Raw genomic sequence first — 13603 nt, 5'->3', positions numbered from 1 at the left:
GAGGCTTCCTGGAAGAGGAAAAAGCTTAGCTAAGTCTTAGAAGAGGAGTAAGAATTTAGTAGAAGGAACCTAAGAGCACTTGGGATAAAAGGACTAGCATGTACAGGGGTTCGTGATGTAACCATGGCCTAGTTACAGAGTTCAGACTATTGGATGTGGCTACATAAAGAGAACAATGTGGAGAACACAGAGAAACGAGTGGACAGGGATCATCTCATGAAAGGCTTTGTGAGAGGCGCTCATGGAGGGGCTCAGTCTTTCATAATATGGGCAGATTTGCATTTTTAAAAGCTAACTTGGTGATATGGTGGGTAGACTGGGTGGATGGACAGGAGTTAGCTGGAGGACTAGCTAGGAAACCACCACAGGAGTCCAAGTAAGGAATTAAAAGGCCTCCCTCCAGGCACTGCCCTGGGGATGGAGAAGGGCTTCCAAATTCAAGGGGCATCAGTGGATTCAGAGTGAGGGACGGGGGAAGGTTAGGATGACCTCCAGGGTTGGTGGATGCTTCTGGACTGACGAATGGCGCTCACCAGAACAAGCACTAGTGGAAGAGAAGTGTCGGTGGGAAGATAAAGAGCTTATGCTGTTTGTCACATTGAATTTGAAATGCCTTTAAGACATCCAGGTAGAACTCTGCAGTGAGAAATGTGGTCTTGACTGCAGATGAGGAAGTCGGACTCATCAGCTGGAGGGTGGTCACCAAGCACATGGGTCACGAGTGAGTCAGTCATCCGTGTTCGAGTCTCAGCTTCACCATGATTAGCTGTGACCTTGGCCAAGTTACTTGAATTCTCTAAGCTTCTATTTCCTCACCTATAAAATGAGGATAATAAGAGTACCTACATTTTATGCAAGTGGTGGTGATTAAGTCCGTGCATACGAAATGCTTAGAATGGTGCATATGTAGTGAGCCCTCAGGAGATGTTGAGACGGTTAGGAGGGCATTACATAGGGAAGGTTTGTGCAGAAAAGAGAAGGACTAAGGACTGAGCCCTAGAAAATCCTCATAGTAGAGGCAGGCAGAGAGGGGAGAACCAAGAGGGAGACCAAGAAGGAACAGAAAGGGAGGAGGAGAGGGGCACCTGGGTGGCTCAGTTGGTTAAACTTCTGACTTCTGCTCAGGTCGTGTCTCGCAGTTCATGAGTTCAAGCCCCGCATTGGGCTCTGTGCTGACAGCTCAGAGCCTGGAGCCTGCTTCGGATTCTGTGTCTCCCTCTATCTCTGCCCCTCCCCTGCTCACACTCTGTCTCTCCCTCCCTTTCACCCTCCCTCGGAGATAAATGAACATTTAAAAAAAAAAAGAAAAAGTTTTAAAAAAGAATAAAGGTAGGAGAGCCACAAATCTTGCCCTGAAACCTAGAGAGGAGAGATTTCCAAGCAGAGAATTCTACTCAGGTGAAGACCGATATTGTCTGCTCAAGTAGATACTGCAAATGCCACTCGTGAATCTTTCCATAGTTGGTTCTCTGAAACAGCACCATTCAAGATGGTAGCCGCTAGCCACACACACACAGGTTGGACGGAACAGACACAGAAGGTTCCATCAGTATAGAAATAAGTTCCGCCATTATGGAAAATTTTGCTGGACTGCGCTGCTTGGGAGGGATGGATTGGGTTGAAAGTTAATCTGGAGACTTTTATGAAGTGTACAGTGGGAGTTTCCAACTAAACCGGGTCCCTACGCGAGGTGGACTCTGACCTTGCCGAGTTAACTCACTGCTGCAACCCCAGCACTTGGCACAGGCATAAACTCCAGGCATAAAGTAAGTTCCGAGAATGTTCTTATACGGTATTCTTTTTCTAATTTTTTTTTAATGTTTATTTATTTTTGAGAGAGACAGAGTGTGAGCAGGGGAAGGGTAGAGACAGAGGGAGGCACAGAATCCAAAGCAGGCTCCAGGCTCTGAGCTGTCAGCACAGAGCCTGATGCGGGGCTCAAACCCACGAACCGCGAGATCATGACCTGAGCCGAGGTGGACGCTTAACCGACTGAGCCACCCAGGCGCCCCTAATACAGTATATTTTTAAATTTTCCCCAGCCCTAAATTATAAAGTATTTATTGCCATTTGCTCGACATTAACTGAAGACCAGTACAAAGTGGACCATTTGGCACATCAGCTGGGAGGCAATACCGATGCTGCCTGGCCTGTAAAAAGTGTCTGAGGCTTAAGAAGCTTGAGCCCAAAGAGCTAGAGTGAAGTCCTGTGGTTGGAACAGCATTGAGTGCGTTAAAATTGAAACCTTGAGTCACATCTGAGAAAGCTCCACAGCCACCTGTGGTCCAGTGGTTGTGACTTTGGCCATTCCCAGCAGACTTTCCCAGCTCCCTCGTCCTGGCCTGTGGCACCCAGTCTGCATTGGACTGATTTCCAAGTAGTGGTCGCAAGAGGCGCCCACTTTTGGGCATTTGCCACTTTGTGATGAAGTCCACACACCCCCTCAGTCTTAACGTTTCCTAGATATTTCTAACGTTTTTTTTTTTAAACTGACTGCTAGAGAAGTAAACTTTGGGCCTAGAGGCTAAATAATTCACATCAAAACCTCTTGCCCCGCTCTAGTGTTGTGTGTGGGTTTTTTTGAGATTTCATTTGTAAATAATCTCCATATCCAACATGGGGCTTGAACTCACGACCCCCCAGATCAAGAGTCACACGCTCCACTGACTGAGCCAGCCGTGCGTCCCTTGTATTCTTCAGGCAGAATTGCCAATAAGTAACTACCGGCCCATAGCCAACAACCACAACTGTGAAGCCCAGAGTAATCATTGACCTAAAATTTAAAATCCTCTCTGGCTCTGCCTGGGACAGAATGAAATAAGAAACATGATTTTTCCCTTGACAAGTTACAGTTGTGGCTCATGTGGCTGACGGTCATCTCTTTTCTGTGGTGCTTTTGGGCTGGACATCGAGGAAACATAGGCACCATCCGCCCAAGACAAACCCTTTTGTGGTTTTCTCATAATATTCACTAATCAAAGGTTATACCTGATTGAAGATGGGGCAAATATTCTTGTAACAGGAGAGAATTACTGGATTTGGGGCGTTCAAAGAGCTTAGAGGAGAAAAGGAGCCATAGGGGCAATAATAGTGATTGTTTTGTGGCAGCAGTAATAGGAATACTGATGGCAGCTAAATAGCAGAAATGGAATTGGTTTTTTTTTTATCTTAGAGTGTGTGTGAGTCGGGGGGGGGGGGGGGGCAGGGCGTGCAGAGAGAGAGGGCTCCAGGCAGGCTCCACACTCAGCTGGATCCCAGTCCCACAAACCTGGGATCATGACCTGAGCTGAAATCAAGAGAGTCTGACACACAACCGAGCCACCCAGGGGCCCCAGAGATGCCATCAGTTTTTAAGCATCTGCTGTATCTTGGTGCTCGTGCTGGATGCCCTCCCTATATTACCTCATTTAATCTTCTTGGAGCCCTGCAAGGGAGACAGTCTCCCCATCCTCCGGGCAAGAACTGATATCCGGAGGGAACTTGCCTAAGGACACGCTGTGAGTGAAAACAGCCGAGGCAGGTCTTGTTGTTTTTTAATGTTTGTTTATTTTTGAGGGCTGTGGGGGAGGGGCAGAGAGAGAGGGAGAATCCGAAGCAGGCGCTGGGCTGTCAGCACAGAGCCCAGAGCAGAGCTCAGACCCATGAACCGTGAGATCATGACCTGAGCTGAAGTCAGACACTCAACCAACTGAGCCACCAGGGGCCCCAGAGCCAGGTCTCCTTGATGCTAAAACGCGTGCTGGCTTCAGTTCACACCCCAGACCCAGCCTGTCTGGAGACCTAAGTGCCGGTCCAAAAACTAGATCAATGCTAGGAAAGTACTTTCTACAGATGGTTATTGTGTGTTCTTCTGTGAAAACCCCTTTAAAGTCAAAGTAGAATATATTCAAGCCGAAGGAATACGTTTTTATATTTTTTACCCCATCTGAAGATTTATAATTCCCAGTCTCAGACCAAAGCCAAGTCAAATGGCCAAAGTTTAGAAAGCAAGGTCAAGGCTCAAGGGCAGAGTTTTCTTTGACCAGGCGGGTTTTGAGCCCACTGATATATTCAGTTTAAATATTTTCAACCAGCATTGACATAAACTTGGGTTTTCCAAAGAGTACTTAAGTCAGAGAAGATCTAAAGGATTATGTAGACCTGAAACTTTTAGAGGAATTGGGACAGCCCCAGAAATCTCTAATTTACTGTAAATTGGTGGCCACAGCCCCTGGAGGAAAACACACCTGTCAAAGAATGCTGGCCTGTGTTTGACCTTACCCTCGAACTGAGCTGTCAGCACAGAGCCTGACGTGGGGCTCAAACTCATGAACCGCAAGATCATGACCTGAGCTGAAGTCAGATACTCAACCGACTGAGCCACCCAGGTGCCCCGTACTGTTTTTTTTTTTTGTTTTTTTTTTTGTTTTTTTTTTTTGTTTTGTTTTGAGAGAGAAAGAGCGTGAACAGGGGAGGGGCAGAGAGAGGGAGATCCAGAATCCAAAGCAGGCTCCAGGCTCTGAGCTGTCAGCATGGAGCCTGACTCGGGACTCGAACTCATGAACTGCGAGATCATGACCTGAGCTGAAGTCGGACGCTCAACTGACTGAGCCACCCAGGCACCCCAGGGATTCTTCTAGTTTAAATGGGCTGTTTCTACATCTTCCCCCTTTCAACCCAGTGGCTTCCTTGGACTAAGGATGAGAACATATGTCCAGAAAGTACAGTGGGTGTCCCTTCAAGCTCATTCAAATTCAGGGACTTTTCAGGGCATGGTTTCCTCCAAAATGACCAGACTTAAATAAGGATGATACTGTTGACAAAAAACAGCACATTCCAAAGAGAGGAATCCCTAGCACCACATTTTACCTGCCCAAGTGGGATCTTTTTAGAATTTTTGTTTTTTTTTTTTTAATTTTAGAGAGAGAGCGAGCACATGAGCAGGGAAGAGGGGCAGGGTGGGGGAGAGGGAGAGAATCTTAAGCAGGCTCCATGCTCCGCACAGAGCCTGACATAGGGCTTGATCCCATGACCCTGGGATCATGACCTGAACTGAAATCAAGTCAGACACTCAACCAACTGAGCCATCCAGGCTCCTCACAAGAGGGGTCTTTTTAAATATGTCATAAGGAGGTTCACTTGGCTGCCTCCCCTCGTTCCAGACCCCTCTTCCTTTTGCAGCAAGTGCGTCCACTGGCCAAAGGAGCAGTCAGGAATAAACGCTTGTATCTTGCACAGGAAGCATGGCTGTTTCTCAGTTCAGTGCCCTGTCAGGCAGCTCCCAGAAGCCAAGAGTCTCATGATGTCAAGAAAGTGCATAAAACGTGCTTGACCACAGCCTCATTCCTTTGTCTTCCCTGGAAATACCCTTGCCATCCACCCAGACCACCCTCCCTTTGACCATCCTCCAAGGCAGTGTAAATTCCTGGCACATATGAGATGCCAGTTGATGACTGGGTGAACAGATGGACGAAGGGAGAAAGGCAGGCAGGCAGCGAGGTGATTGGTGCTTATGGAAGGGGATGGATGCACGGATAGGTAGCTGATGCCTTCCACAAACACCCCAGGTGGTAAAACTCTCACCTTCCTCTTGAACAGCCCTCTTGCTCATTTTCTGAGCGCGCTCAGGCAGCTCGTCTCCTTTTCCTTCCGTTAGAGAGACTTGCCGTGTCTCCCCGCGGAAGGAGATGGACTTCTCTCGGTCCCCCACTGCTCCCTAACGAGGCAGAGCTGATGCTCAGCAGAGAACAGATCCTGACCGACCAATGTGGGGGGGAACACGGCAGTAACAGCCATTGGGACTAAAGGTTCCAGGCCAGGGGCCCTGAAGGGAGACACAGGTGTCTAACTCCTTTTCGGCTCGTGTGTTTTGGCTGCAGTGTCACGGCCACGGCTGCCAGCATCGGAGCCGCAGGGGTGCCGCAGGCCGGCCTGGTGACCATGGTGATCGTGCTGAGTGCCGTGGGCCTGCCCGCCGAGGACGTCACCCTCATCATTGCTGTCGACTGGCTCCTGTGAGTTGGAATAAACGCGCTGCCTCTGCCGGCTGGGGAGGCGGGCTTCCCCGCCCTGCAGAACCTAAGTCTGTCATCATTCTGTCCTCAGATTGCCACTGCCTCATGAGCCATCCGTTGCTGCTTCAATTTCCCTCTGGCCAGGCCATCTGATAAAACGCGCTTAAAAATTAACTCCTCATAACTTGGGGCAGTGATTTTAAAAGGCCAGTGATCTCCATTAGCTTGTTTTACCTGGTAATGCTGGAGGATGGGTGTCGGGGGTGGGAGGAGATCAACATAGAATGATAAGGTGAAGACAGAGTCACAAGCATTCCAAACCCCATAGGCCACCCTCGCCTATACCCGGCCCGGGGTCAGCGTCATAGGTGTAGAAGCGCCTGGTTTGAAGTCAGCCCGTCTTCCCGAGATCTTCAACATCATCCGGGGCCATGGTAGGAGCTGTGGGGAAAGACCAGCTTGAGTTTGAATCGCTATTCAGTGTCTCAACAGCTTTTTGACCTCGAGGATGTCCCTTAGCTTCTCAGAGGCCCAGTTGCATTATCTGCGAGATGGGACAGATTCTGTGCATTTCATTAGGTTGTGCAGGGTCTGAGTGGGCTCATGTGACCAGCGTGTCTAGAACAGTGTCTGGTGGGCAGCATTTGCCCAATAAATGGCAGGTTTTCTTATGATTAGAATGATTTGGAACATTTGCATAACTCTCACACACGTGCGTGCATGGACACACGCACAGAGGGCTGACGAACACAGCAGAAATTCTGGGCAAGGTCGTGCCTTGTGTGACCCCCCCCCCCCAACGGTTCAGGTTGGAACGAGCCTGGTCCCCAGCTTTATCTTGGTACCCGCTTTGTGCATTGGTCTCGCTCTGTCCCCTGGCCCTCAGGGGCGAGTGTAGCTGCATATTGAGCCTTTACTCAGAACCAGCCCAGGGTTACCAGGGAGTCCGGCACTGTGTGGGTTGCAGACAGCAGCTGAGATGGTGAAGACAGTCACGCCCCGGAAGGCCCGGGCTCCTGCCCCGGGGAAGGCGTGCCATGGGGGCCCCCTCAGCAGCTGGCTGTGTCCCCAAGCCCCAGCGGAGGTGGCCCCTTTCTTGCCAAGATACACCACCCCTGAGGCAAGTACTTCTAGTTTTCCTTCTAGTGACCATGGTGGGTTTGTAGTTCTCTCCTTTGCCCGATTCTTCTGGAACCAGTGACCTTCACTTCCAAGATACCCAGAGAAGCCAAAGGTCCAGTCTGATCCATGGGATAAAAAGACTCTAGTTGGTTCATACCAGGGTCTGGTTCATTCCATGGCCTCATTCTGAATCGCAGGAGGGCGCCCAGATGCGGAGGTCTGTCCCGCAGGTGTAGTTCTCACAGAAGTATTCACGTGCACAGTTCCCACCAGCAGTGCTCCGGTGTTCTGTCACCAGGGCGCCTTCCTGCCACAGGGTCCTCTCCAAGCTCGGGGTTATGGCCGGCTGGGGGTGTCATAAGGAGAAAGCCGCTCCTCAGCTGACCTCTGTTTTCTGACCCTGTGTCCCTGCTGGCTTGCTTCTAGAGGGACCCGGTGGCACAGAAAAACGACTACACCAGGGACACACAAACGCACAGGAACACTTGGAGGCGCGCACACACACACACACACACACACACACTCCCCCTTTGGCAGAAACACCACCCCCAGGGGCCTCTCACCTTAGCTGAGACAGATCCGAGAAATGCCCCAAGAAGGAGGTTAGGAGTGAGAGGCTCACTCAATTCTGAGCCTCCCTCGGCTCCCCCAAAATATTTGTAAAGACTCTCTTCACGTTTCTTGGGGAGCAGAGGACGGAACTTGGGGAAACTGGTGCTGGGCTTACGAGGGTCCGTTGTGACTTACTGGGAGCACGAAGCTCAGGGAACCTGGTTACTCATCCTGTACTTTCATGAGCCACCTTCTGCTCTGGACCTGTGAGGAGAGAAGCCTCCCATCCCGCCACGAGGATGGCACTCTCTGCATCTGCTTAATTCGTACCTGAACGCTCCAGATCCTTTTCTGTCTCCGGTGGCAAATGGAAATGAAATCTGGGCCTCCTGTCTGACTCCCCCTCTCTCTTCCCCAGGGATCGGTTCAGGACCATGGTGAACGTCCTCGGCGATGCGTTCGGGACGGGCATTGTGGAGAAGCTCTCCAAGAAGGAACTGGAGCAAATGGATGTTTCATCTGAAGTCAACATCGTGAACCCCTTTGCCTTGGAATCCACAATACTGGATAACGAAAACTCAGACACCAAGAAGTCCTACGTCAACGGAGGCTTTGCGGTAGACAAGTCCGACAGCATCTCATTCACCCAGACCTCACAGTTCTAGAACCCCTGGCTTCATAGGACCAGGAACGATGAAGGACAGCTCCCTGAGAGTCATCTCTTAGCAAATTCAAACATTCAATAAGGAGAAGAAACACACTGATGCCAATTGTACATTTGATTTGATATATAGACCTCCAGATTATTTTCTATATTTGGATTCACCGCTTTTGCTCTCTGGGTGGGGTACCATGAAAGAAAACAGATTAAAAGGAAAGCTGTATTGTCTGCAATGTAAAAATTCTATGAGAAAGTTTGGAAGTAGGTAGAGTAGTGACTATTGGATTAGGTAATGGGTGTGGAAGAAAACTTGCTTTCTCATACTCAGTCCAGTGTTTGGGTTTTTTTTTTAAAAAGACTCCTTAATTACAAATTTTTACTCAAGCTTTCTATTGGCATGGATTTCCTTTGACTTCTCACATTTTTATAGATTATAATGCATATAAATACTACCACTGCTGCCCCCCCCCCCCATTTAATGTGCCAAATTGTCCGTTTTTAACTCATCTCCAGCCAATGTCAAAGAAACTATTTTGAAGGAAAACAGACCAGCACAGTTCTGCAATAACAGTTTCAAGACGGGTGAGGGGTGTTGCAGGAAGGGAGAAGGGTTCTTTTTTCAATGTACTGTATTGGAACACTGGTAACTAGTAACCCAGTGTTCAGTATAGAGCTAGATATATATATAGATATGTATATATTTATTATTTTCATATAAGTTGCCAGACAGAGATCAGAATTGAACTGTCAATGGGAAATAAAGAGCTCTCCTTGTACTTGAATAATAACTATGATTTCAATCCAGATCTGCTTTGGGGCTTATCCTAACTCCTCTCTCAGGAGCACGAGAATGAAAAATTGTGTTGTCTGTTCCACGTCTGTGTACCAGCCTCATAGCAGACATGTATTATGGTGATACGGTAAGGTGGCCATTCATCTACAACTTCTAGACTCTACTGCTGGGAAGGAATCCATATCGGCTCTATATAAGATAGTATGAAGATGTGTCACTCACATAAGGCTGGATGTGTTTTTATCCAACTGGAAGGCTTCATTCTTCCAAGGTCAGTTACACCCACTCAAAAATTGACGGTTCTTTGCCATTCCATACCCATCAGGGCCCAAACGACAGTGGCAAACTACCAGCTAAATTGTACTTTAATATGGTTTTGGTGGATGGAACAAGTCACCCTGGCTGGAAAAGCCAGGAATCCTTACCCTGGATTCTTGCAGAGTAAGTCCACGAGTTGATCCCCACAACACGAGATGTTGGTATCCGTGGTTCAGGGAAATTCTTCCATTGTATCAAACTTGTCTCCCCCTGAAGGGACGACTGTCCTAACTGGTAATCTAGTCACCTCGGCCCTGCTTAATTAAAATTCATGTCCTGTCATTCTTCTAATTTATGAAGATAGCTTATTAAAAAGTCTGTGCTTCCGCACTCATCTTGTAAATAACGCTGAACGGAAAAGCTTGTATTTACAGTGAGATCCAGAATAATCCTGTTTCTGCAGTATTGAGTAGCCAGTTTTCTGCGCTTTTCTATCGAAGAAACCAGAAACTGTCCCAAAGGTACAGGAAAAGTAAATAAATGTTCAGTGTTGACCACCTGTCCCTGAAATCTACAAGAGAATGATACTGGATTGTCATGTAAACACCGCAAATATGGACCAGCGACTGATTCCATGTGTGTTTTAAATTGCAAATACTGGGGGTGTTCACTGGAGGTAAATCTATCAACGCAACTGTATTCATAACTTATCTCAGGCCCGAGAGGTCCTACCCCCTTGGCCGTTTGTCTCCGACTGGAGGCACTCAAGTTGGCAGAGCTGTTCGTGAACTGTAGGTCATCCTAATTTTGGAGTGAGTTTGTAACCAGCCTCTTAACACACTGTGCTGTTAACTCATAAAAAGAAACCAATGTTCCATTTCAGTCTCAATAAATACTTCCGTCATTCTTTCTTCCCCCGCCTTGTTCTTCCTTTATCTTTTATCTCACTCAGGGGGTGCGTGGGAAGGTGGAGACAGATTGTAAACGGATTATTGTTTTCAAAACTGTTTATGCTCAAGAATGAAAAAGCCGGGCTTGAGGAAAAGTAATCTGATTCTTCATGTGAATCAGTGGGGATGATAAGGCTGAAATGCAGTGCCATAAATTATAAATAGTTCGTCCATATTTTATGGCTGAGATGGAGAAGGTGTGATTTGGCCAGAAATTACTATACTGGGAGGTAGTCTTATCTCAATATGATGGCGACCTGGTTTCACTGAAGGGCCATTCCTGCCCTCAGAAATGGGACTATAGACTACAAATGTTGTATTCAGGGAGGTCCTGCCCGGAACCTGAGTCACGACAGGGTTCTGCTGGTGCCCTTGCTAGCAGTCTGTGATAGACAGCAAACAAATGGACAACCCCCTAGACCCTACTGAGGGAGGGCAGTGTCTCACAGAAATGTTTGTCATTGCAAACATTAGTCTGTGGCCAGACTCATTCAGAGTAGTTTCCTTCTTGAGGCAACATTAGATAAAAACACCCAACACATCACTTAGAGATTTGCTTGGAAGATTAAGTGTACTTGAGCAAGACCCCCAATGACTTGGTTCTTGCCCAAAGTCTACTCCTATACAGAGGTATGGTGTTATCAGCTCTAATAAACGGCTACTTCTCAACAAACCATTAGACGAGGCCCTCTATTTAAAACACACCCCATTCTTAGAATAGCTTGAGAAAACTGTGTTTGGCTTATAATCAGGCAGTGGGCCGGCAATGGTGTTGGCTTTGCAGATGTTAAGAATCTTCCCTTCTGGAACGGAAAGAAGAAATGGTCATGCAGAGCTTTGACATGATGCCAAGAAGACAAAATTTGCCAAGCAACTATTCTGTATTTTCTAACTGCCCAGCAAGCGATCACAGAGCCCAGTGAGACTGCTTTAAGCATTAGATGAGAAAATAGACGTAATGCACGTAGCACATGAAACATTTCATAAAAGCTAGTGCCTCCTGCCAAAAAGTCCTGTACACCCTCGTCCCCCACTTACATGGGTCACCCACAGACATCCAACTGACATGACCAAAAATTATAGTTTTCACCACTTGGCCTTACCTGGGTTATTAGAACAAACAGTAAATCCAACCTAGTGAAACTTAATAAGCAACCCCCCATTCTATAAAGGGAAAGCTCTTTCTGAAAATGGGACATTTTCACTTAAACAGTATAAGACCTAGGATATTGCCTCTTTCCTAAAAGATCATGTGGTGGGAGGGGGGTGGCTCAGTCAAGCATCCAACTCTTGATTTCTGCTCAGATCACGATCTCACTGTTGGTAGGTTTGAGACCCCTGTCTGGCTCTGAACTGACAGCATGGAACCTGCTTGGGATTCTCTGTCTCCCTCCCTCCCTCTCTGCACCTCTCCCCTCAAAATAAGTAAACTTAATTTTTTTTTATGTGTATTTATTTTTGAGAGACAGAGCATGAATGGGGGAGGGGTAGAGAGAAAGGGAGACACAGAATCTGAAGCAGGCTCCGGGCTCTGAGCTGTCAGCACAGAGCCTGACGTGGGGCTTGAACTCACGAACCGCGAGATCATGACCTGAGCTGAAGTCGGGCACTTAACCGACTGAGCCACCCAGGAGCCCCAAAATAAGTAAACTTAAAAAAAAAAAATCACATGGGGCTTAAGCAAAACCAATGGTTGGCAATCTTTTTTTCTGTGAGACACACAGAGGGCTTTGAAGTGCTCAGGCTTCGTGTGTGAGGCTAAGAAGCACATTCACAGAGCACACCCCTTCACGTGTTCTGAAATCAAAGTACAACGTGAAGTCCACTTTTGCCATCTTGGTCCATAAATCTCATATAACTGTCCCCACCTGCCGGAAGTACACTTTGTTCCGGGCCCCACACGGGGCTTAACATCCCCTCCTGTGCTGGCACGTACGCCTCCCTCCCTGCAATCTTAGATCTTTTAAGTGAAAGCCATAGAATATAAACCAGAAGGAGGCCTTCTGAAATTAGCTTTGGGAACATGTGGATCTGTATACACTGAATTAGGTGCTGCATTTCAGCGTATGAAGTTACTGACCATGGGTGGGAGATGCCTGGGGACATTGCTCTACGTGAGGCCACAACTCTTAAGCGCTAAGATCTAACCACACCCCTGATGCACCATTTCTTCTCTCACTGGGAAAATCCAGGGCCGCGCGTGATTTGGAGGACGTCTCTGGGATTACTGAGACACTGCAGGTTTCGTCTACAAATCTCCACTTTGCCAATTGTATCACGAGGTTCCGCACAGGTATCAGTAAACCCCCAAAGCCCAGATGAAATCAATATCCCTTTTCTTATTCTCATTGGAGGAAAGGGGAAGGAAAAGCGTCGACCTCCTCTCGACAGGGTTCCCTGATCTCCAGGGGGCCTCACTGGCCTGGAGCTCCAAGCCCTGGCCTCGGGGAGTGCAATCAGGTGTTAGTACCTAGGGAGAAAAGTGCCCTTTATCAAAAGATGGAGGCAAAGAAGTCCTGAAAGTAATATACAGAATCAACCAAACTCCTGAGCGGTAGTGTCTGGATCCCAGCCCCCGCCCCACGACGCACACCCCACCCCCACCCCCACCCCATTTTCCCTCAAGAAGCTGACTTTTCCTGACACATTAGTGGCTCTGGTAGCTGCCGTTCCTCCGAGACTCAGGACAGCTATCAGCCAGCCAGGTTATGAGGACGTCGCATCCTCCCTCATTTCAGGGCATTTAGAGAATGCCAAGTTGCCTCCTCTGGAAATTTCACAGTCAGAGGTCTGGCCGCCAGGGGAAGAAATGAGGGTCTGAGGTCCTGCCTCATCTCCTCCGGGCCCTGCAGAGAAAGGCCTGTTTTCCAGGGTGAGGATAAGACCCACTGAAACGAATGGAGTGCTTGGTCCCAGCGGGGGCGCAGGAGAAAAGGCACCATTGCTTCGTTGCAAACATGCTTTGTTTCATTTTAGGGGCACCGCCTTCTTCACAAAGTGCTGAAGGCACGTGCATTTGAAACATGACTTTGATCTTCCACCAAGCATACAAATGTAATTTTCATTTAAGGAGTGTTTGTGTTTCCGAGGTCCTCCGATTAGCTCGGCAAGAATAATGAGAGCCTAGCAGCAAGGCTTGTCTGAGCCGAAGACTCCCGGGAGGGGAAAATGTTTCTCCAGAATGGACCAGTGGATACTGAAACGTCCAGGTCCTAGGAACCTGGGTGGGCCTGTCGCATGTCAGAAAAGTGCTACTATGTAACTCATACCTAAG

At 48.1% G+C, this 13603-nt stretch overlaps 1 protein-coding gene across 1 annotated transcript in view; it reads left to right on the top strand.

Annotated features, from left to right (window-relative positions):
* SLC1A1 (solute carrier family 1 member 1) overlaps window positions 1–10293 on the top strand; it is an 84904-nt gene extending 74611 nt beyond the window's left edge. The window contains exons 11-12 of the mRNA XM_045468127.1: window positions 5859–5993; window positions 8086–10293. Of these exons, the coding sequence (XP_045324083.1) occupies window positions 5859–5993; window positions 8086–8332 (382 nt within the window). The 3' untranslated portion in view covers window positions 8333–10293. The remainder of the gene's footprint in view (window positions 1–5858; window positions 5994–8085) is intronic.
* The last annotated feature ends 3310 nt before the right edge of the window (window positions 10294–13603 follow it).

Source organism: Leopardus geoffroyi, chromosome D4, assembly GCF_018350155.1.
Source record: "Leopardus geoffroyi isolate Oge1 chromosome D4, O.geoffroyi_Oge1_pat1.0, whole genome shotgun sequence".
NCBI lineage: Eukaryota > Metazoa > Chordata > Mammalia > Carnivora > Felidae > Leopardus > Leopardus geoffroyi.
Note: the sequence above shows the minus strand (reverse complement) of the source record. Positions and strands in the feature narration are given on the sequence as shown.